This window comes from Zeus faber (genome assembly GCF_960531495.2).
Source record: "Zeus faber genome assembly, chromosome: 18".
NCBI classification, from domain to species: Eukaryota; Metazoa; Chordata; class Actinopteri; order Zeiformes; family Zeidae; genus Zeus; species Zeus faber.
Window position 1 is genome coordinate 13,108,269 of NC_137210.1, and position 22,431 is coordinate 13,130,699.

At 46.9% G+C, this 22,431-nt stretch overlaps 1 protein-coding gene across 1 annotated transcript in view; it reads left to right on the forward strand.

Annotated features, from left to right (window-relative positions):
* Positions 1-5,519: 5,519 nt before the first annotated feature.
* Positions 5,520-22,431, forward strand: part of mgat4a (alpha-1,3-mannosyl-glycoprotein 4-beta-N-acetylglucosaminyltransferase A) — a 37,515-nt gene continuing 20,603 nt past the window's right edge. The window contains exons 1-3 of the mRNA XM_080019579.1: positions 5,520-5,690; positions 16,339-16,506; positions 16,902-17,042. Coding sequence (XP_079875705.1) covers positions 5,597-5,690; positions 16,339-16,506; positions 16,902-17,042 — 403 coding nt within the window. The 5' untranslated portion in view covers positions 5,520-5,596. The remainder of the gene's footprint in view (positions 5,691-16,338; positions 16,507-16,901; positions 17,043-22,431) is intronic.

Sequence of the window (22,431 nt, forward strand, 5' to 3'; positions counted from 1 at the left end):
GTTTCGCTACGAACGGATCTTTGTTGTTTTTAGAGTTTGTTTGTTAGTTAGTTAGTTAGTTTGTTTGTTTTTTTGCCTACGGCTCCGACCCAACTTTGTTTGGTTCTGGGACACGTCTTGAGAGAAGGCGAGTGCGCACGCCAGCTGATCTGATGACAAAGGCGGAGGGGATTGGGGAAATACTAAAAAGAAAGACAGGACGGGAAAGGACAGGAACAATTTGTCACAGGAGAGAGAGAGAGAGAGAGAGAGAAAGAAGGAGAGAGAGGGAGGAAAGAGAAAACCGGAGTGAGGAAGTCAAACAATAATCATAACAAGGAGAAGTGAGGCGAGACAGGGGTGAGGAGTACAAGGTAATCAAAGTCCAAGAGGGTCAATCGGGTCTCAAATGATTCGACCCCCCTCGAGTTGACCGAGGCTTTGAAAGTAGGGATGGGAGAAATCCTCCGAGCTAAAATCCTGGCAGATGGCAAATTGCTTGTGTTCCGTAGATCCGCAGCGCAGCCAAAGGCCAAAGCCATCGAACTAAAGGTGACCGGGGGGCGGGGGGAAAGGAGTGAAAGCGTTTGTCCTCGGGGCGCAAACCTGGAGTGAAAGGAGTGATCTACTGCATGGAGGTCTCTCCGAAATGATCGATGGGAGATTAAGTCAGACATAGGAGGGGCCGAGGCTTGTGAGGCTGTTCGATTCAAAATATTAAGAGACGGAATTGAGCAAGAGACCAAGGCAGTCTTACTATCATTCCGAGAAGAGCTTTTGCCCCGGGAGAGTAACGTTCGGATATTTGGCTTATAAAGTGCAACCGTCCAGGACACCTCCTCTGAGACGTTATCATGTCAGCGGTTATGGGCGCGTAGCAGCGGCGTGCCGGGGATTGTGGAGAATGCCGAGGCGAACATGCGCTGGCCAAGCGCGAGGGAGCGGGAGCAAAGCGTGGAAGCCGTGGGGTTAGGACATGTAGCTGGAAGCCGGCAATGTGGTCGATACGGGCGAGCCCTGAGGGTGCAGCGGGACAGGGGAATCGGACTCTGAGAGCTCCTGACGATTCGGTGATTGTGGATAAATTGAATTCTTAGCGTTCAAGTGCTTGAAGTGGTGTGGTTATGCAAAAAATAATAATAATAATAATAAATAAATAAATCAGATGTGGTTAGGATAGCGGATGAAGCGGCAGGTGTGTTCCTGGAATTTCGCAAGTGGAACCAGCTAATCTTCATGCCTACTTGTTTTCGAAATAAAGAAGGGAAATAAGCAATGGAATGGAAGAATAGCGGGGTGATGACGGTTCATCTTTGATGTTTTAACTATTGCAGTGGAATGCCCGTAGCCTGATTGCCAATGGTCGAGAATTGAAGAGATTTGTGGATGCCTTCAGGGATAAACCTGAGATAAATATGGGTGCCAGAGGCGGGGTTCAAGCCATGCTTGAGTTGTGTTATACCAGGGCGTGAGTGTTTGCGTACGGGTGGAGAGGATAAAGTAGAGGAGAGGGTTGTGAGCGAAAGGCATTCAATATGGAAAGGTTGATATCCAGACAGATCTTGAATGTGTTGTGCTGCTGGAGATATGGCGTGCGGGGGGAAAGGTAATCTTTGATTCATTTGTACCATCCCTGTCGTCCGTTGCATATGAAAGACTGGATGGCAGGTCGATGAGGTTCCAGTTAGGTAGAGATATTGCGTCGTGTATCGATTGAACTTTTGCATCGGCTGAGTTGGCAAGATATGGACGGGAGGGGGGATCAGGAGGATCTGTCGGACGGGTTTACTGTACGATGGGCAGTGATTATGTCCCGGTTCTGAGTTGGTTTGGTAGAGATTTGAGAGAGGAGTTGGTAGTCATGTCAAGTGGGGTGAATTTCTCGCAGGCTAATTGGGAGAGGTTCCAAGAGCAGTGTGCAATAGCTATGGGAGAGGTCAATAGTGAGAGTAGGTTGAATGAGTGGAATGGATGATTTTTTCAGTTCAGTCAGAGCGGCAGCTGACTTGTCAGTTCCAGAGAAGAAAAGGCCTAATGGAAGAGAACGGCGCCATGGTGGAATGAAGCATGTGATAAGGCTGTGCGGGCCCACAATAAGGCCGATAGAAAACCGAGAACTCCAGCTGAAACTTGGATGTTGTAGAATATAAGAGGCTGAGAGCAGTTGCAAGGAAAACCTGCATTGTATGGCAGGAATAGACAGGGACCTGTCCATGCCTGTGCTAGCGGAGGAAGGTAGGGCAGCAGTGAGCCGTGGTGAGAAAGCAAATTTGTGTGCAAAAAAAACCTGTCAAGCAAGTGCAAAGTTCAAGTAACATTGGGGAGGAAAGCTTATTAAAAAAAAAAATCAGATGTTCATGAGAGAAAAACACGTTAAAGTTAAACGTAAACAAAGATAATTGTGTAGTAGACAATGCTTTTTTATTTTTATTTTTTTACACTATGTATGGATGGAAGCAAGCAATTTGAATAGGAAGGAATACTACCCCCGGAAGAGATGGATATGAAAGATGCAGCGTTAGAGGAGATTGCTGTCGATGATAAATACGGTGTGGGAAGGTGAACCACTTCCGGCTGAATGGAAACATGCTGTAGCGGTTCGGATATTGAAACCAGGCTAGGCAGCTGGATCATATCGTCCCTTTGCACTTAGGGCTGTTGTGTGCAAGGTAATGGAAAGAATGGTCACGGGCAGGCCATTTAGTATGCTGGGAAAGAAAGGACATCTTTCTCAATTTCAGAGTGGGTTTCGGTTCGGACGATCCACAATGCATTCAGTTTTAATGTTGGACGTGGACGTGAAGGAGGCCCTTAAGAATGAGGAGGCAGCGGTTAGTGTCTTTCTCGATGTTGAAAAAGCATATGATTCACTGTGGAAAGAAGGGCTTGTGATTCAGTGGTATGATGCAGGTGTACGTGGGAGGATGCTAAATTGGATTGAGAGTTTTTGGAGATTTCCTACTATACAAGTCAAAGTGTGAGGGGTGCTCTCTGAGATTGTAGAAATTGACAATGGGCCACCTCAAGGGAGTGTAATTAGTCCGGTGCTTTTTTAATATTATGATCAATGGTATTTTCAGCGAGCTGGGAGAAGGAATAGGCAAGTCTTTATTTGCAGACGATGGAGCGATACGGAAGAGTGGCCGAAATGTGAAATTTCTATTTAAGAAACGGCAGGTTGCTCTCGATAACGTTACAGTCTGGGCTGATAAATGGGGTTTTAACATTTCTGTCGCAAAATCGAAGTATATGATCTTTGGTTGGAAGAGGAGAATATATAGTCACCGCATGGTATTGTATGATACACAGGTTGAGAGGGTAAGGGAGTTTACATTTCTAGGAATATGGTTTGATAAAAGGTTGACATGGAAAGACCGTGACGACATGTAAGAAAGTAATCAACAGCCGGCCCATCGACACTGCGACGACTCAAATTAGCATTCAATGACTGGATTAAATTCAGTATTTGCATCATCTCTTCCCACAAAATCCTCGTCGGCTGAATGTCGGGAGTTTTCAGGTAAAGATGCGAGGGTCAAGAGGGGGCAGTTTTGTAACTTCAGTAAGGGAGGGAGGGTGGAGAACTTCGGGGTTGAAGGAGTAGAAGTGGAGCCCCGTACTTGCTGGCCAGTAGTACCCCGGTGGTTATGGCCTGAGCCCAATATAGATTTAAGTCTACTGGAAAGACTGAAGAAGGAAGATGCTGGAGATCCAGTATTAGTAGTAGGTAAACATTTGAAGGGGTCTAGAGACCCTGTCAGAAAGAAGAGTAGGGTTTGGTACGTGCGTTCCTCAAATCCAGATCTACCCGGGAAGAAGATGGTCGGGTGGGATATCAATGTACTCAGCCCAAACGAACTGCTCTACTGTGGCGCATGGTGGCGGGTAGAGGAAGCGGGTCCCGGAGAAGCAGCTTTGTGCTCCGATTCGGCAGCAGCCCGGCGGCTCCGGAGGGAGGCGGTGCCAGCGCTGGACCAAACATTATTCAGGAAATATTGATAGCGGTCTATAGGTCAGGGAGGAGAGGGTGTGTGGGGGTGGGGTTTTTAAGGGCTCCATCTCACGTCGGAGTTGAGGGCAAGGTAGGGGCAGAAAGGATGGGTAAAGATAGCCTGACAAGGGGAAAGAGCGGACACTGAGGTTTCATTTGGCGCAGAAGAATGTAAGAGCATGGTCGGGGAGGTTTGACTTCATAGCCAGCGTTGGAGGGAATGGGAGGAAGAGAAAAGAGGGAAACAACTGTATAATATACTGTACAGCTGTCAGTCAGAGGGAGGGGTCGGGGGGATGGATGAGTCGGGCGGATGATATAAAGTTGACAAGATTAAGGCTGGGGCATTGTGGGGTAGAGTGGGTTGGTATGAGTTGTAAAGCATAGGAACGGTCACTGTGAAGAGTGTGGGGCGCCGGACACGGTTCCCCGTGCGATGTTGCAACGTCCGTTTTGTGCTGAGGAAAAGGAGAGAACTCCTTTGTGGAGTTGGGACCTTCTCCTTGGAAAACATTATTAGGGGAACCAAAACAACCAGAGTCAGAATGCAAGAAAGGTTGTAGACTTTCTTGACTGTACCCCCCGCCTGTGTCCAAGGATTTGGGTGAAATAAGCACGGAGTTTGTTTTTTTGCCGGAGGGAGGCAGCAATGCACTGATCTTGCAGGAAACCCAACAGAAGAAGAAGGAGAGGCGACCCGAGGGGTACAGCCTGCGGGGACGGCGCTTTGGAAACCGCGCAAGAGCCGCTGAGCCCGGTGCTCGTCAGTACGGGCTTCATGTTTTCCTAACGTTTATATTCCAACAAGCGACGAAACGCCGTGAGGTTGGCCTCTCGGCGAGTCACTCGGCTTGAGAAAAAAGAAGAGCCCTTCGGTTTCCCGACTCTTCGTGGGTTGGATCAGTTGGTGTAACGCACATGTGAACGTCGGACGGATGTCACCAGTGTGCGAGTGCGTGGTCTGGCTCTGTTTTGTGAATGGGTCCAAATTATTCATTTGGGCGGAAGGAGCAAACGGTGGATCCCCGAATCGTTTCGCCGGACTCGCTCAAAATACTCGCCTTGGCAGAGAGATGCAACGTGCGAATACCATAAATAACGGACCTGCGTCTAAATGACGCGATTCGATGGAATGCTCAGTGTAGGTCGGCGACCGGCCCCCCGTTTGACTCGCCGACCCACTCTTTCGACGGAGTGACTCCCAAACTCCCGCGTCGCCGGGAAGATCCGTTCGCAGCGAGCGGCTCGTTCGCGGAAGCCTGCGAAAACACCGGGGCGTTCGAGCCTCGTGACCGATCACCGTGGCGCACGCGGGAGGAGCCTCGGTTCTCCCTCCGCTTCCCCCAGCGCCAGATCAACACGCCAGCCGACACACGCGCACCTTGAAAGCCCTCCGCCCACCGACGTCCCGCTCCCCCCCCTCCCTCCCCCAGACCGTTGTTAGGTTTGGTTCCTAGCCGCCGTGTGCGTTCGTCCACGCCCGCGCCGGCGTCCCGAAGGCGAGGAGAGAGAGAGAGAGAGAGCGAGAGAGAGAGCGGGAGGAGGCGCGGCAGCCCCCGGGGTCCCCGTGTCGCGTCGCGCCGTGTCGTGTGGTGTCGTGTCGTGGAGGGGAATCGCTGCAATGAGATGAGGCTCAGACATGGAACGGTGGCCACCGCGATCGTCTTCCTCACGTCGTTCCTCAGCCTGTCCTGGTACACGGCGTGGCAGAACGGGAAAGGTAGGACACCGGCCGTCCGAAATGCTGCTTCCATTCCGAGCGACGGTTGTGAGGGCGTCCCGCTCCGGCCGAGCCGGTCGGACCCCCGTCCTGACTGGCGACTGACACAGTTTGGAACCTGACATCCAGGTTATAAAGTCATTTAGGCCTAAGATCAGACCGTGTGATGGGACAGCGGCCACCCTGTCTCTGCATCATGTGTAATAACATTGCAACTTATGACTCCAGACATAATAATATCGTAGTAGTAATAATCATTTAGTAATAAAATCATCGTCATCGAAACTACTCACCCACGCCCGTGCTATTGTATACGTATTTAATCGTCCTGTACAGAATATTCAAGAGGTTTATTCGTCACATACATATACATACTTTCATACATATATGCAGTGAATATCCATCTATACTTGCAACCATACTACCACTAAGCCCCTGCCATCACCTTTTCATTTAATTCATCCTATGCATAGAACACATTTTTTATATTGTGTATATATCTGTATATAGTTGTTTTTTTATGAGTGTTGGTGCGTACCAGGGAGACTTGTGCTTTTTTTTATGCTATCTGTCTGTACAACAATACACCAACCTTTACCAAAACAAATTGCCAAATGAACTTGGCCTAATAAACAGATTGTGATTCTGATCTGGCCAAAGGCATTCGCGACTGACTACGGGTGACCTTCCTTCCAATATCTTGTTTTTTGTTTTTTAATCGTTTTGTCCGCTTGTAGTGCCACTGATGTCTAGACTCTTCCATTACGCAAACCTGCTCAATAGATGGTGAATACTTATACTCATCTTTTCCACAGCTCAGTGCTTGGCATTCGATAATTCCCGATCCTGTAACAAATCAATTGCACACAATGATTTAACTTAACTGTGCCATACAGTACAGTTTGGTGGACCGGCATTAGGGACCTTTTTTTTTTTTTTTAACAACATAGGTTAGTGTAGTCTTGGATGATCAACTAACGTGATATAGCCATGTTGAATGTTACGTTTTGATTTAAATTATATTCTTATTTATATTGTAATTCTAATACTTGATTCGACATTGTCGTATGTTAATGTGACAGATGCTGACTCAGGCCTGTTGCACCGTGCTCTGCACTGTTTTGACGGAGGGTCGTCCGTGAGTGTTGGGTTCCTGTAACCAAGTCCAGTGCGAGGATAACCATGGGCTTTAGTGACTTATCAGCAGAGTGTAAATAATTGTGGCTTCTAGATAAATTCGAAGGCAAGGCCTCATGTTGTGATTACATTGTGCTTATCGGCTGAATTAAATACTTCTCCAAACGGAGCCCAGCAAGTGCTCCCTCTGAAGCAGACCGAAATCCCTGCGTGGCTGGGGTGAAGTGGCTGATAAGGAAAGGGCATTTCGGCACCTGTTGAAACTGTCCAGTCCCCAGCAGGACCACGGGGGCCAAGCCCGATGGACGTCTGGTTACAATTTCAGCCAGGATGCCTCGGAAACTATTCGGTTAATTGGCTCAAAATCTGTAATGGTCTGAAATGCTGCTCATTAGGCCTCTGTCTACTCTAAAACAATGTTTAGACTGAAATTATCAAGACTGATTATTGTGATTTGAAAAAGTCGTCACAAAGCAGGCCCAGTTTAGCAGCATATATTTTTTGCATTCCCTTTCTCACGGAAAACAAATGTACTGAAGGCTGGAATTTACTTCAGTGTTATTTACATGTAAATAATTGGAAGGCCATCTGTGTGTGTGTGTGTGTGTGTGTGTGTGTGTGTGTGTGTGTGTGTGTGTGTGTGTGTGTGTGTGTGTGTGTGTTAATGATGTGATGCAAGTGTCTGGAATTGCAAAAAACAGGATGGAATTTAAAAAAAAAAACAATTTCAGATAACTAAAAAAAAAAAAAAGATATGCAATTATATAACAGGGCCAAGTGGAGTTGCCCCCAATTTTCTAGGAGTCAGCGTGGCATGATGTAGAAGGGAAAGCTACTCTTTTATCCATATTTTCATAAAGATTGGATAGGTGGTTACTTACAGAAAAAGAGTCTTTCACGGTGTGCTTGTCCTTCCGGGATGTGTTGAGTGTTGTCAATAGGAAAGGGGTGAAAACCTAGAACCACGGATAACAAATGGACAAAATTAATTAGGAAGTGAGCTGCTCTGGAAACCTGACTCGCCCCGCTCTGAAGTGTTTCCAATAAAAACAAGCACGTGTACACACAAATCCAGCACAGGTCACTTCAAGGTGGCGGGTTCGATGTGAAATGCTCATCACACTGCTTTTAGAAGCACAGCCTGAATTTGGGCTCGGGGACCTCGGAGTAAAGAAATCCTTGATCTTGTGCATTGTCTTGAAAATTGGCTCCGCTTTGATCCTACTTTTCAAATTTCTAATGCAATATATGTTCCATGTAAATAATGTTTTATTTCACGCCTTCATATTAACCTTTCAGTATTATTATTATTATCATCATCACCATCACCATCACCAACATCATCATCATTATTATTATTATTATTATTATTATTATTATTATTTTCATTTTGGCTTCCTCTCTGAGATTCACAACTTCTCCCCACTCATTGATGTATTTCTCTCTCAGTACTTTCCGTTGTGGTCCAGTTATTGCAGTTGGCCCAAGGCATTGAGTCATTCCTGATGTTTGGATCGTGTTTCAGTCATCCTATGTCCAAAGCGTGTATGTTGTGGAACTGTTCAGCCCAAGGACATGGTTTGTCGAACAGTGTGATTCTTGTTTTCCATTTATTATTGACTAAATCTTCTGCATCTGTGTGCAACCCAAGACTAGTTTCTGGTCATTTGACTACTGTGAGCAAGCGCAGTGGTTTTCAGCTGTCCAAACACTCAGCGCTGAATGGCCGTTCACTGTGTCTACTTCTCTGTCAGAGCCGATCCCCCAGTGAGTGACTGCTGTTTTGTGTCTCCCCGGCTGAGTGTGCTCCACCCCTTAAGCAGACCTCAGCGATGTCGGGTGACAGGATGCACGCAAAAACGCCGCCGGGGTCCGGGATGACTGGACGGCGGCGTGCCGTCGGACCTTCGTTAGCCCGAAGTCCTAGTTTGGCCGGCGTGAATGGTAACCGTGCACAGAGTGCACTTCCGATTTGACAGTTTCAGTTCCTCTGAGCCTTCCCTCCGCTGAACCCAGCGAGCCGTTTCGAGGCAAGGCAAGGGAATGAATCCGATCATCAAATCATTCCAAACACAATGGGCACCTGAAATAGCTCAAGGAGGGAACGATTATGGGCAAGGGAATGTGGACGTAGATAGGGGTGTGTGTGTGTGTGTGTGTGTGTGTGTGTGTGTGTGTGTGTGTGTGTGTGTGTGTGTGTGTGTGTGTGTGTGTGTGTGTGTGTGTGTGTGTGTGTGCGCGCGCGGGGAGGGAGGAAGGAAGGAACTCGGCTGTACCCTTAGAAATGCAGAAGAAAGAGTAACAATGGGTTGAGTATCCGCTTGTGCTCTTTGTCTTTTTAATTGTGTCTCTAAATGATGTATTTATTCAGTCGTTTACTTATTTTATTTGGTCGAGAAAGGTCAACCTGCAAGAAATGTGTAAGGTGGTGGACTTGTGCTGGGTCAATGGGGCTCTAATTCGAGAAGAGGAAGTGGAACCTGAAGGAGATGATGAAATGAATGACACGGAGAGTGTGGAGAAACTTAGAGGCAACCTTTTTATTGTTATTATTTTCTTTATAATAATTGACACACAAACACACACACAGGCTCTCTCATCCCAGTCAGCTGTTCTGTTCTTGGCCATAAACCGAACACGGGCATCCCCAGTGCTTGTTTTAGGATTGTAAAGTCGTCATTCTTTTCCCTCCTCGTGCTTCTGGTCACATCCTCCCTCGCCTGATGTTTGGCAGAATGCCCCTCTCTGCTTGTGGTCAGAATTTACACTTTGTGTCAGATCAGGAGAACAATGCCATTGTTGGATTTTAACTGTTCCCTGTTGATTAAGGCCTATTCCTAGTGTGTGTGTGTGTGTGTGTGTGTGTGTCTCTCTCTCTCTCATTGCACACATTTCCAGTTCAAACAAAACATCCAATATATGGTTTTAATATTCAAGGGAAAAAGTAAAAAAATTCAGTGGAATATTATGCAACACTTGAGACTGGCTATGATTAGTCATCCCTGTTTCTCACTTGACTGCTTACTTCCGTAAAGTACTTTCCAACTGTAACATGCGTTGTTAATGGACCTACTACATTCCATGGGACGCTTCTGAACATAAAACACATAGGTCAGTGATATGTTCTTGAGGTAGAGTAGGTTCTCGTGGCTGAAATGTACTGGAAGGGTCTCGTGAAGTGACTCAGCCCTTCGGAGAACTTGCTCCGTCACCAGGAGACGCGGCCGGCTCTCGGGAGCCTTCCAGCGTTCACAGCGTTGCAGGAGCAGGGGGCCACGGGCTGGGCGGAGTTTGACAGAGTCTGGACGAAACAGAGGATGCACAGTGAAAGGAGTCGCGGAAGCCAGATTAGTCGTTGGGGTTGGATTGTCGCCAAGGGGCTAAATACCGCTGAGCCGTCGAGTGAAGTAGCGAAGGTTCGAAGGCTGGAGGGAGTGTCCCTGAGGGGTCAAGGGGGATTGGAGGATGGATAGCTTTTGGGCTTTAAATGGACCTATTATACTTTTCCTTATTTTCTGTCATATAGATGTAATGTTACAATGTCGGGTGTTCATATTAGGCCAAAGTGTCAAATAATGAGATAAACTGATGACAAAGTAATCGCTGTGAGCAAAACACTCAGGCATCTGAACGCTCGGTTTTCAAATGTTTTTTTTCTACTCTCTGCACGAGCTGACGTCAGCTCACCACGGATTTCTAAATATAGTTATCGGCGCCATCCGATCTGCTGTGCGTTTCACCAAACAAAACCAGTAAAAAAAAAAAAAAAAAAAAAAGTTTTTTTTTTTGTAATTTGTAGATGTGTCTTTATTTATTTTTACAAAAAAATCCCAGAGTCTCGGTCTGTGTCTCCCACACACTTGCAGAACGCGACGAAAGTCAGAATTTTTATTTTAAATGAGGCCTTTTCGATCTCGTGATGAGTGGCGATTCAGCTACTGGGTTGCTTATTTCTCGCCTCAAATCTGTTCGGAGACATATTTCGGTGGACTGATAAGGGGAATTCAGTGAGAGTTGCGGAGTGAATGCAACGCAACCCGGAAGCCGTGCTCACACACCGTCGGCTCACAGCAGCCAGGTCTTCTGCTCCAGCCCCGTTGGCGCCTAGAACTCGGGGCCTCGGGAGGGTGACTCCTCCCACAAAAAAACCCAAAACAGCCTGTTTTGGAACAAGAGGGTTATAGAGGGTGGTTACAATGGCTAGAGTGCATAATCTGAGTCGTATTTCTCTGCGACAAACTTCAGACATGTTTTGGGGACCTCAGAGACCTATATTAACTTGTGTAAAAAGGTGCATAATAGGTCCTCCTTCGAAAATGAAGGGGAAAGTGTGCGCGTGTGTGTTTTATCTCCTCCCTCTGAGACATTGAGGGAGTATCACTCACCTGCGCTTGGATCAACTTGCATTTCCCCTCTGGAAAATACCTGACAAAATCAATCCTACTACCGTCTGCGTGTGCAATAATACTTCCACGTGTTGGCGGGCTTGCTTTGGTCCCTCTTTGAACGCACTCGTCTCGACTTCAGGAAACACTTTATTTTTTTTTTTGTTTTCATAAGCTTCTGTAAGAATTTGAACACAAAGCAATTGCAATTTTTGTCAGATATTCCTGAACTACCTCGCGACTCGTCAATGCCAGTCAAAATCCACGAGGTTAGAAGTCGTCAGTATTTCGAGGTGGGATGGGTGCTGATCACGGAGGCTCTCTGCTCTCGAGACAAAAGCGAAGCCGGTGTTGCCACTCCAGCGTTTGTGCTTCAATCAATCTTGAACCCGTGCTTCGGAACATCTGCCCTCCTCAAAGATAATGGCCCGTGTAAATGCTTTGTCTTGCTCAAGGCAGCTGCGGTGCGACCGTGGGACCACGTGGGCGGCAGGTGCACCACTTGAGGGGGGGAGTTGGGTCTTCATGCACATGCGCCGCATTGTTCGGTGTACATATGCATCTAATTCACTGCGGTCTTGCAGTGTTGCGCGTACGTCACCGCGAGTCGGCAAACAGTCGGGTCGTGCCTTGCGACAAGGATTTCGACGAGCTTGACTAATGTGGATGACTGGGTTCAAAGAACTCTCCGGAGTATTTGCGCCAAGGTTAAGAGCTCATCTGGGGTCAAAAGGGTCCTTACCCTTGGACGAGTATAGACCGAGTTGGCAAAGATGAGAGGAAATAAACAAAGTTTGAAAACCGTGTGTGAATCATGTGTATATGTATGAAGAGGGCACTCTGTATGAGAGAGAGCCGGTGTAATAGGATTCGATGCAAATTTGAATATTAGATTACAGATTACTTTCAATTTCCGCCAACACGCATCTTGAGAGTTGATTTAATATCAACATCAGACATGTAGGTTACTAATTCTTGGAGCTAATTTGTATTGGGGCCTGACGTTCCTGTGGCAACAGTTGAAAAAAAATAAATGGAAAAAAAAAAAAAAAAAATTCCTTGAATCCTCCATTGAATTTAGACCATGTTGTTGTTTGTGCTTTTTATGTGTTATCATTTTAAAATAGGTGGTGACATGTGTACAGATGGCTGGGGTTCTAGACTGTTCCTGGGTGTTTCGTCCTCCTGAAATAAAAAAGAAAAATAAAGTAATAATGTGCTTGAATAGTGGAAAATTTTCTGTCTGTGAACTTCCATGTAAATACCGCGGCTCTCTCACTCGCACACATGCAGGCATTATTTGCACAAGTTCCTCCTGAACAGTCATGAATACTTAGTTGTTTGCATAAACCCAGCAGAGCCGGGTCAGAGGGAACCAGATAAAGGTAACAGGCGGTGAAAGTGCTTTTCTTGAGATGAGAGGTTGTCGGGCAAAACCGTCAAACAGGGTTTGGATTAGGACGAGTCTTTCTGTAAAGCATCTCTCGGTGCTGGATTCTTCGGATCCCTTCCATCTTTGCAGCTCGGCTACATGTGAAACGTGTGAACTGCTTTTTTTCTGTGCCTTTGTGATGTCAGGGAGTTACAGTACGCACACAGTGTTCGCGTTGTTTTACCGAGCCGTGCTTTGGTTTTTGAGTCCGTGTACAAGTCCATGACATTGTTTGTATTACAATGTTGGCTCTCACACGGCTTTTTGGATATATCTAGATTTTACTCTGAAATAAAGAAACATGCATTGAGTTTATGCTGAAGAATCATTGTTCATTGAATATTTTATCATTGTTGCCTGTGATGGTGGTTCCCAATTGGACGAATGCAGAGAAAACCCCTTTTATATGTGACATAAATAATCTATGTGTCTGCCTGAGCTGTTGTCTTCAAAATCCTCACCCTCATTGATGCCAATATTCAAATAAAACACACAATGTGGTTACCTAATGGGGGAAATATATTGATCAGACTTGAGGCAGACTGTACCTTTGGAGACCAAATTGAAACAAATGGACGTAGATTCAGATGATCCGACTGGTGTTTTTGCTGTCACACCGCATTGTGGATTTGACTGAAGCATGTCCGCTGCAGCTTCAAATTTTTTTTTTTTTCCCCCAAGTCCGCTCTAATGAAGTAACAACATTAATGGAGTCTGCAGCTCATCACTTCCCCTTATTATAGCGTTATATTAGATTACATGATGGCTTTGTTCCATTTTCCCGGCTGTAAAGAAATAAAAAATCTTTTCAGTCAATTGTTTCTTCAAGGTATAATTTCGACCGCTGTAGCTCATTCTGACCCGACAATCTAATTGCTGTGTCAGAGGAAACAATTTTGCAGAGGGGGAAAAGTGGTCACGGGCGGATAACACAGCCCCCTTTGACTCGGCGACGGAGGCATTTCGACCGAGCAAGCAGTTTGATGCAGCGTGCGCATGTCGGCGACTGTGTACACATACGTAAATGAGAGGCCTTGAGTGTGCGTCAAGGCCGGCGGCTGAAACAGCGTACAGTGTTCCAGGCGCACCTCTGCCCCTCCCTCGCACCTCATGAATAGATCAAGTTAATAGAGCCGAGATATCGGGGGTGAGATGTCGCGGCGGGGAGTGTAGGGGAGGGCCGTCGGCAACAGAAAAATATTGGCAGCGGGAAATCACGAGGAGACACAAAATCAGAGACGGGATAGTAGAGGGAGGGGCGCGAAAGAGGTGAAATGACAAGAGGAACGGAAAGGGAGGCGAGGTCCAGAATAGAAAGTGGAAGAGGAGAACCAAGCCACTGCTAAGAGCCTGTGCATTAGGCGCCCAGCCACTCTGCCCCTTCCCACTCCGCTCCATCTACCGCGCGGCGTAGAGCGCGCGCGGGGGGGGGGGGGGGGGGGGTAATGAGATTTCGGAGATGCGGAGCAGATCGCAGGTAGGCCTGATGGGCAAATAGTTTTAGTGGATTCATCCACTTACCTAATTGGCTCACCCCTTGCACCAGTATTCTCGTGGCAACACGGCTTCCTTAACCAGAGGAGCTGATGGTGTCGCGTACAGCCATGTCTGTAGGTGAGCGTCGGGTCGATGACAGTTTAGTGCGGTTGAGGAGCCGCGTCTTGAATGACATTTCAACGGAATTGGCAAGAGCCACTCGGATCAACATCGGCGGAAGAGGCGCATAAACATATGAATCATCATTCCCCCCCCCCCGGATGAGATCAGACATCAGTGCATTTGTATGTTGTTTTCTCGAGGTTTCATCAAAAGTAAGTGAGCGTTGGCTCCCTACACCTGCTGGCTCTACAGTTAAACCACACTCTAAGAACAATGCAACTCTATATATATATATATATATATATATATATATATTTTTTTTTTTTTTTTAATTTATTTTTTTAATAATTTTTTTTTTTTGGTTCCTGTTGCGTGATGTCTCTGCGAGCCAAAGTTTCCTTTTTCCACAGCGGGATCACAGGTGTGGTTTCATCTCGGCAAGGCCCGCGGGGTCTCGCAGTCGAAGGCGGACGTTGAAGATGAAAGTGTGGAGGTCGGCTTGAAACTGCCCTTTTCCGTGCAGCCGGTGCCAAAATGACAGCATCTGTCTTGTGTGTGTGTGTGTGTCTTAGCTTAGGAACGACGGGCGAGGGAAGAGCCGGCACAATAGCAGAGTCAAAACCTGTGATTGATGGCGAGGAAGAGATAAAGGGACGGAAAGGGATATCAAGGGTTTTGTCGATCCGGAAGAAGAGCTCTCTAAAAGGGCTTAAAATCTACATGTGCGATCAAACCTGAAGCGGTACTGTACGGCGAGGCAGTTGGGTCTCTGACGGTTGGAGCCTTGATTGCAGTTTGGCGGCTCTCGGCACATGACTCGTTGTTCATAAATGGATGAAAATCCGCCTACGGCGACCCTCCTTTACTGAAATCCTCACGCAGCCGGTGCTCTCTACCACACCTACCCTCTGCCGTCTGATAAGACGTTGCCAAGAACAGGCTATCTCAGAACTGTGCAAACTGCCACCCCCCCACATACACACACACACACACACACACACACACACACACACACACACACACACACACACACACACACGCCATTCCAAGAAAGTAATACTGCTGCTTGTTTTCCAAGAACATTTCTTTCCCTTCCTCAACTTGGGGCAAGGCAAATATGGAAGTATTTATTATCACGATAATCATGGAATTTTACAAGAGAATACCTGCTTGTAAAATTAAAAATGGCATGTTAAAAAAGTCCATTAAGGTTATGCGAAATAATACAAAAACTGTTGTGATGTTGGATCAAAGCTTTCGTTTCTCCAAATGAAAGGTCCCTTTAATATTCCTATCATGATCATCTTGTTATAATCATAATTTAAACTATAAGAAAGAATGTGTACCACTATATGTGAAAATCCTGAATTAATGAAGTCTTATCTTGTCCCCAACCAGGACAAAAGGGGTGTGGTTAGTAACTGAACATTTGATAAACAACATCCCAAACAGTGATGAAGCTTACTCTTAACAATTAGACTACTGGGTGGTGTCAGACGTAATTATATGTAGCAGTCATTAAAAACAAGACTTTTGAGGTGGAGGAGTTTTTTTTTTTTTTTTTTTTTTGGCTTTGTTTTTGCTCAATGGACGTGTCGTTATAACCTAGTCGCTCAGATGCACAGAGGCAGCAGGTGTGAAATAAAGGGTTTTATTTCATGGTGGTGGAAGAGGGAAAGCCAGTGTAGATAAAGATACTTCACTTTTTGCCATGTGGCATTCCAACAAGAGCTTGACATCTTGGACTTTTGGTGTTAAAATCTTTTATTTATCATTATTATTTTTTTTTATTTTTTGTCAAAAATTTGTGGTGGTAACTCGAAATATCATCCCTAACACTTGGGGTGGCCTTTTCATTTCATGACACACTGCAGACACTAAGTTTGATCACTAGTTTGCAACGCAACACTTGCCGGCTCCACGGAGAACCCGCTTCATCATAATGAACGCGTCCCTCTTGGCCTATTGTTTCTCCGGGGCAAAGGGGTGTGGCGCTGGTATCAGACGGGGCTTTGTCTTCGGTCGTCGGACGCAAATAGGAAGCACGTGGGCTAATTGCAAACCCTTTCCACATTCTTCTCTCCCCGCCCTTCAGAGAAGCTGATAGCGTACCAGCGGGAGTTCCACGCCCTGAAAGAGCGCCTCCGTGTGGCCGAGCACAGGACGCTGCAGCGCTCCTCCGAGCTCAACAACATCCTGGAGCAGTTCAGGCGGGCCATCGCCGAGACCAACGGCAGCAAGGACGCCATCACCAACTTCTCAGGTAGCGCCTGCGCGCGCCGCGGTTCCGCTCGTCCGTGCCGGGAGACTTATCGGCATCGGCTCGGGCCTTTTTTGTTGTGGAAAAGGAAACCCCTGGAATCTCGAAGCGCTTCATACTTTTGCGGGGTTTGTCTTTCGAATCCGAAGCATTTAAAGTCCTTTTTCCGCCTTTATCGAGTGTGTTCCTGCACCCGCCACGCTGGCCCCCAGCTCTCGCTCTACTCAGATTGTTCAGGCTGAACAAAGGCTAATTGCACGGCTGACCTGATCTTTCTTTAGATTCCCTGCCATATTAATAGACTGACGGAGGGGGGCGGGCGGGCTAGATCTTCTCATCAGTTCAAAGGGTCAGTAGGAGGACGACTCCTGACTTTTCCTCTGCTCGACCGCCTGCAGATGAGACGCAGAAGCTGCTGAAGGAGCTCGCCAATCGCAAGCCTCTGCAGGTGCCAAATATCTACCACCACCTGCCTCACCTCCTCAACAATGAGGGCAGCCTGCACCCTGCCGTACAGGTCGGCCTGGGGCGCACCGGAGGTGAGCGCGCGCCGCGCACACACACACACACACACACACACACACACAAACTGAAAAAAAACAGTGCATTTAATAACCGGAATAACCGTATCGTACCGAGACAGTATGGTTTCTTTTCCAGTAACTGTTTCATTGTTTATTTTGGTTTTTGGTGTCTACCGCCATGTTTTCTGCAAGGACAGTGGTTCAGCAACACCTTTTTAAGGGAGCAAGGTGATCGTTCACGTTGGTTGAAAATGAGCGTGAGCAGAATCAGTCGACTGGTCGCACAAAGATGTGAGGGTTGTAGCAAAACTAGAAATGGCTCCGATCCGATAGCGGGTATCCGGTATCGGGTGCCGATACTGACGTCATTCACTCATCGGATATCGAACTGGTGTGACTGATCCAAATTCAGTTCCATGGTCTGCCTCCTTGAGAATTCAATAAATAATTAATTTCAAACTGGCGTGTATAGGAACTGGCAGTTGTGGTTGGGCAAAGCGTCACTGATTGGAGCAGCCGTTCAGTTGGTCCCCAAAATAAGACAAAATGATTCTGACGTATACAATATGCACCGCCTTAGAGCTGATGGGAGTTGTAGTTCTATTTGTGCAGTGCCACACTATAACGAGTCACCGGATGAGGATTACAAACTACATGGATACGTCCTTCGGCTTGCCGGTTACGTCCGGTTGAAAACCAGAATAATCCCACATAGGGGGAGTTTTGTACTATTTTTCGCAACAAGCTCATCCATGAAAATCCTTGTTCCAAACCGAGCGGCCCCCGCCCCCGTACGCGGCGCACGCCCTAGACGCCACATTGAGCATGTTGTAACGGGCAACACTGGCCTTTAAAGAAAATGACGAGACGCTTTTTCTGGATAAAAAGCACTATAACGTTTCCATTTCTCAAACTGTCGTTCTAACTATCGAGTCGTTTTTATATTCAAGGGTTTGTGATCTTCTTGAAGAAGGAAAAACAACTTTTGGGGGGGGGGAATCTAATTTTTTATACTCCACATACAAAAAAAATAATAAAAAAAGATACTGATACTGATGCCGATACTGGATCTCTGGTATCAGTATCAGATCGGAACCGAGAAAAAGTGGATCGGTGCATCTCTAACCAAAACCACTGCACATGGCCACGTTTCCGCTTTGCAACCTTGTATTCAACTTAATGAAGGAGGTTTGACTATCCATCCCTTTTCTCAAGGGATGGATAGGAAACAAGCTTATAATGAGTAGGCCTCGGGGTGAGAAAGGGCTGTAACTAAATATTATTTCTACAATAACTAGATATTTATATAATGACTTAATCTGTTGATCAAGTCACCCACATGCTCCCTGATTGATATCGTCAAATAAGATTTTAATCTTTTCATTTCCCCTGGCCATCTGTTTGCTGACATCAAATTTGGATTGGATTAAAAATGTGTGGTTTTGTGTCTGCACTTGTTTCTCTCCTTCCCAGAAAGGGAGCTACACACTTACACCTCTTTTTAACTGCACAATAAACCCGCTAACACCTACTAACATCTGGCTTTTGTCTCTAGCGGGAAAGGTTACAATTGACATACGGCAAATGACTCTGCAGTAGTCACGGGTATTTATCGGCTCCAGCTCCGATCGGCAGTGATGGAAACACAATCGGGGAGACACGCTGGATTTTCGCCCCCTTTTCCAGGCGTTGGCACGTAAATAAACAGGAATATCTGTGTATCAATCGATCATTTCATATCCAAAACCCAAATCAGAAGTTTTGACTTTTTCCCCGCATGCGTGACCAGGTCTGTGGGGACGGGGCGCGCCCGCGCTCCCCGCCGGGCTCCAAGCCACTCTAGCACCGCCCCAAGCCGGTCTCCGAACCGGATGAGCTTCTCGGGTAGGCTTGGCCGAATGGACTCATATACTGTATCGGCAGCCGGCGATTGACTGAGTCCATCGGCAATTGTTCTTTTTAGGCGATTTTTTTTGGGGGGTGATTTTTGTCCTTCTATTCTGCTAATTTAACGACCTGTAAAGCGCAATTGAAAGCGTGCGCAAATAGGAACTGGCATTCCCGCCTCGCCGCTTTAACCGTGCCCGGTGCTTTTCTCCCCGTCACAAAAAGAAGAAATATCACCGTAAACCCCGTTTTGAAGTCATTCTGAAAGAGGCTTTCTTAGTTTCTTTGGTTGGGTTCAGATCAGATATTGGAGGAACAACACGGCGGTGCAGAGTGCACTCCAGTAATAATATTGCCAAGCCCTAGTCTCTGCCCCCCAGCGCTAAAGGACCGGGCCCGATGCACGTGCACTGCGCTTGGGGCGCTGCCGGCGCGGGAATGTTGCTTTCATGTTACTCCATGCTGCTTTCTACTGGGGTCTTTTTTACCCAATCTCACACAGGAAACATGACATGGCCCCTTTCTGGCGTGTTTGTGACGTTGAACGATGACGCACCAGGAAAAAAAAAAGGGCGAAAAAAAAAAAAAGAAAGGCATACTCGTCCACTGGCAATGGGAAAAGGTGTCAATCGCCAATTTTGCGGGTTTAGCCGCGTTTAATAAACCGGCATATACACGCTAACTTTGGTGTAAAAACAGTATTCCATTTATTTTGTGTATTCACAATCCAATATTTTGCAATATTTGTTGGAAATCCTTTTTACTCATTGAAACATTTGACCAAAACTTGATTTAGACTTTCTCACCTACGTACATTGTGAATGTATATACAAGTCTCAAAACTGTGAGACTTGGGAGGTTATACAAAGACCATGTTAAAGCCTATGCTTTACCGTCACACTTCCAAAAATAACGATTTTCAGCCGATGACTCATTTTCAGCGTCAGGAATCCATCTCAGTCGTCCTTCAAAGCTGCCGTCTTGACTTTAGACCTCAGTCAGAGTGAAATTTCTGCCTCTATTCTTGCCCCCCCACCCCCTTTTTTCCCCCCCATCACCTCAATTTTTAACCATTGTGCTATAGCTTCCGCCACCCCACACTGGTTTACAGCATGGTCACCTCCGCCGGATTGGGTGCTCTCTAACAGGATTACCCATCTTGCTGTGTGGACAGAGAGAACGCGGGGGGCTGCGGGGGATGGGGGGGACGACTCGATGGGTGTTTCCTCATTCCCGGCCGCAGTGGCTGAGGGAAGCGGCCGAGATCCGAGACAAATTACGAGGATTAGAAGGCGGGGAGGGGGAGAGGGGAGCGGAGGAATAAACAGAGGTTTGTATCCCCGGCCCACGGCCTCTCTCTCTCGTCTCATTGAAGCTCAGTGATCCATGAGTGTGGGTATCCCCACAGGAGGGGGGACGAAAGGAGGAAAAAGCCCTGGCCCATCTCTCCTCTTCCGGTCGACCTGCTGTCATGACGTGACGTGGCGAGAGGTATCTGCGGAAGGGCTTTTTCGCAGAGGTCCGGCGCTCCTCTCCCTGAACGGTGTCCTGCAGTCTCCCCTGGCATGACCCCCCCCCCCGCAGCAGCGGATGGTTTAGTCCGCGGTGAAGTTGTGAATCTCTGGCAGCGGTTGTTGTTCTCCGGATCGACTGCACCGCCCGGAAAGCCGCAAGACAGATGGTCCTAATGCTTACGAAAGCCCCTGGCAATAGTAGCCCCAGGCCCAGGACATATCCCACCCCTGTCTTTCCACGTCAGTTTGTCTGCCACCTATTTCTTTTCCCCTCACTGCGCGTTGCCCTCTCTTTTCCTCATAAGCTTCTCTCGCAGCGTGATATTTTTAGCACTTCCAATTGGGACATCCTCCCACTTAACTTAAGATCAAATTAAGTATTACATATACAGGAAAAGTTCTTGCCCAATGGATGAGGATATGTAATACTGAAATATACGCTGAGGCCCCTGCAGCAATTAAAATAAGTATCAGCAATTAAAACAAGTATAAAGCTCATACATATGTATGTTTAAGCATATTGCTTCATTTACTTTTGTATATACTGTTTTACTGTTAAGGCAATGTGATTCCAAAAAATCTTGTTCATTTAAGTAATCCTGAATGCAGGGTGATGGCGTTCACAGCCAGTTCACTATTCAACACATAAGTAGATGTCGCACACATTTATTTTACTCAGAATTGGCGTACTAATGGGATGAAGGCACCATTTTTCTCCTTTTTCCAAAAATGTTTACCAACCATTCAGACGTCAAAACGGTACACAAATACCCAAGTTCAGACTGACATACAGTATATAATATAGAGTACAGAGCATTCGGAAAGTTATGAGACCCCTGCACCTTTTCCACATTTTTTAATGTTACCTTGACAAAGCAATTAAAAATAAGGAAGTTAAATATCACATTTACATAAGTATTCCAACCCTTTGCTCAGTTATTTGTTAAGCCCCGTTGGCAGCGATGACAGATGACTGATGCCTCTAGTCTTCTTGGAAATGATGCTACATGATGGCACGCCTGTTTGGGGAGTTTCTCCCATCCTTCCCTGCAGATCCTCCTCTGTCAGGGTTGGATGGGCAGCGTCGGTGCGCAGCCATTTTCAGGCCTCTCCATAGACGCTCAATCGGGTTCCAGTCGGGGCTCCGGCTTGACCACTCAAGGACATCGACAGGCCTGTCCTGAAACCACTCCTGGCGTGCTCAGGGTGGTTGTCCCGTCGGAAGGGGAACGTTCGCCCCCAGGTTTTCATCAAGGATCTCTCTCTGTACTTTGCGGCGTCCATCTTTCCGTCGATCCTGACTCATCTCCCAGTCCCCGCCGGAGAACACGGTGGCATGGAGGCCACCGCGTTCTGCCAAATGGGGATCTGCCACACGGGGACCTTCAATGCTGCAGAATTATTTTATCCTTCCCCACATCTGTGCCTCGGCACGTTCCGTCCTTGCAGGTGCACGGACAATTATTTCGACCTCATGGCTTGGTTTTTGCTCTGTTTAGGGTTCAACCCTTATATCGGATTTCTGATATATTGGGCCGATATAGGTATTTTATTAGATATTGGATATCGGCCCGTCAATGTCTTAAACCGCCGATATGAAAAATAATGAAGACGGTATATAGATATATTTTCAAACAAGATATTGGATGAGACAATACCGTTAATACCGATATAGTTTGATGTTGCGTTATAATACATAACCCGTTTCTTCCGCGAAGCCGTGCCCCGCATTTCTCCCCCTCGCGGTGCAACCCCTCCCCTGCAGAGGGAGAGTGGGGGCAGAGGGAGAGAGGGAGTCCGCTTACGTGACTTTGGGCTTATTTTTGGTGAAGTCGCGTTTTTTTTTTTGGCTTGATTTAAAAAATATATGGTTGCTTGTTACAAAAATATGACAAGCAACTATTATCGCTATTATTTATGACCTCAATGCAGGGGTTGCCATCAGGCCGTGAGAAGATGGGCGAGGATTTTTTTCAGAAGTGATCTCCGCTCCCTGGAGCCGC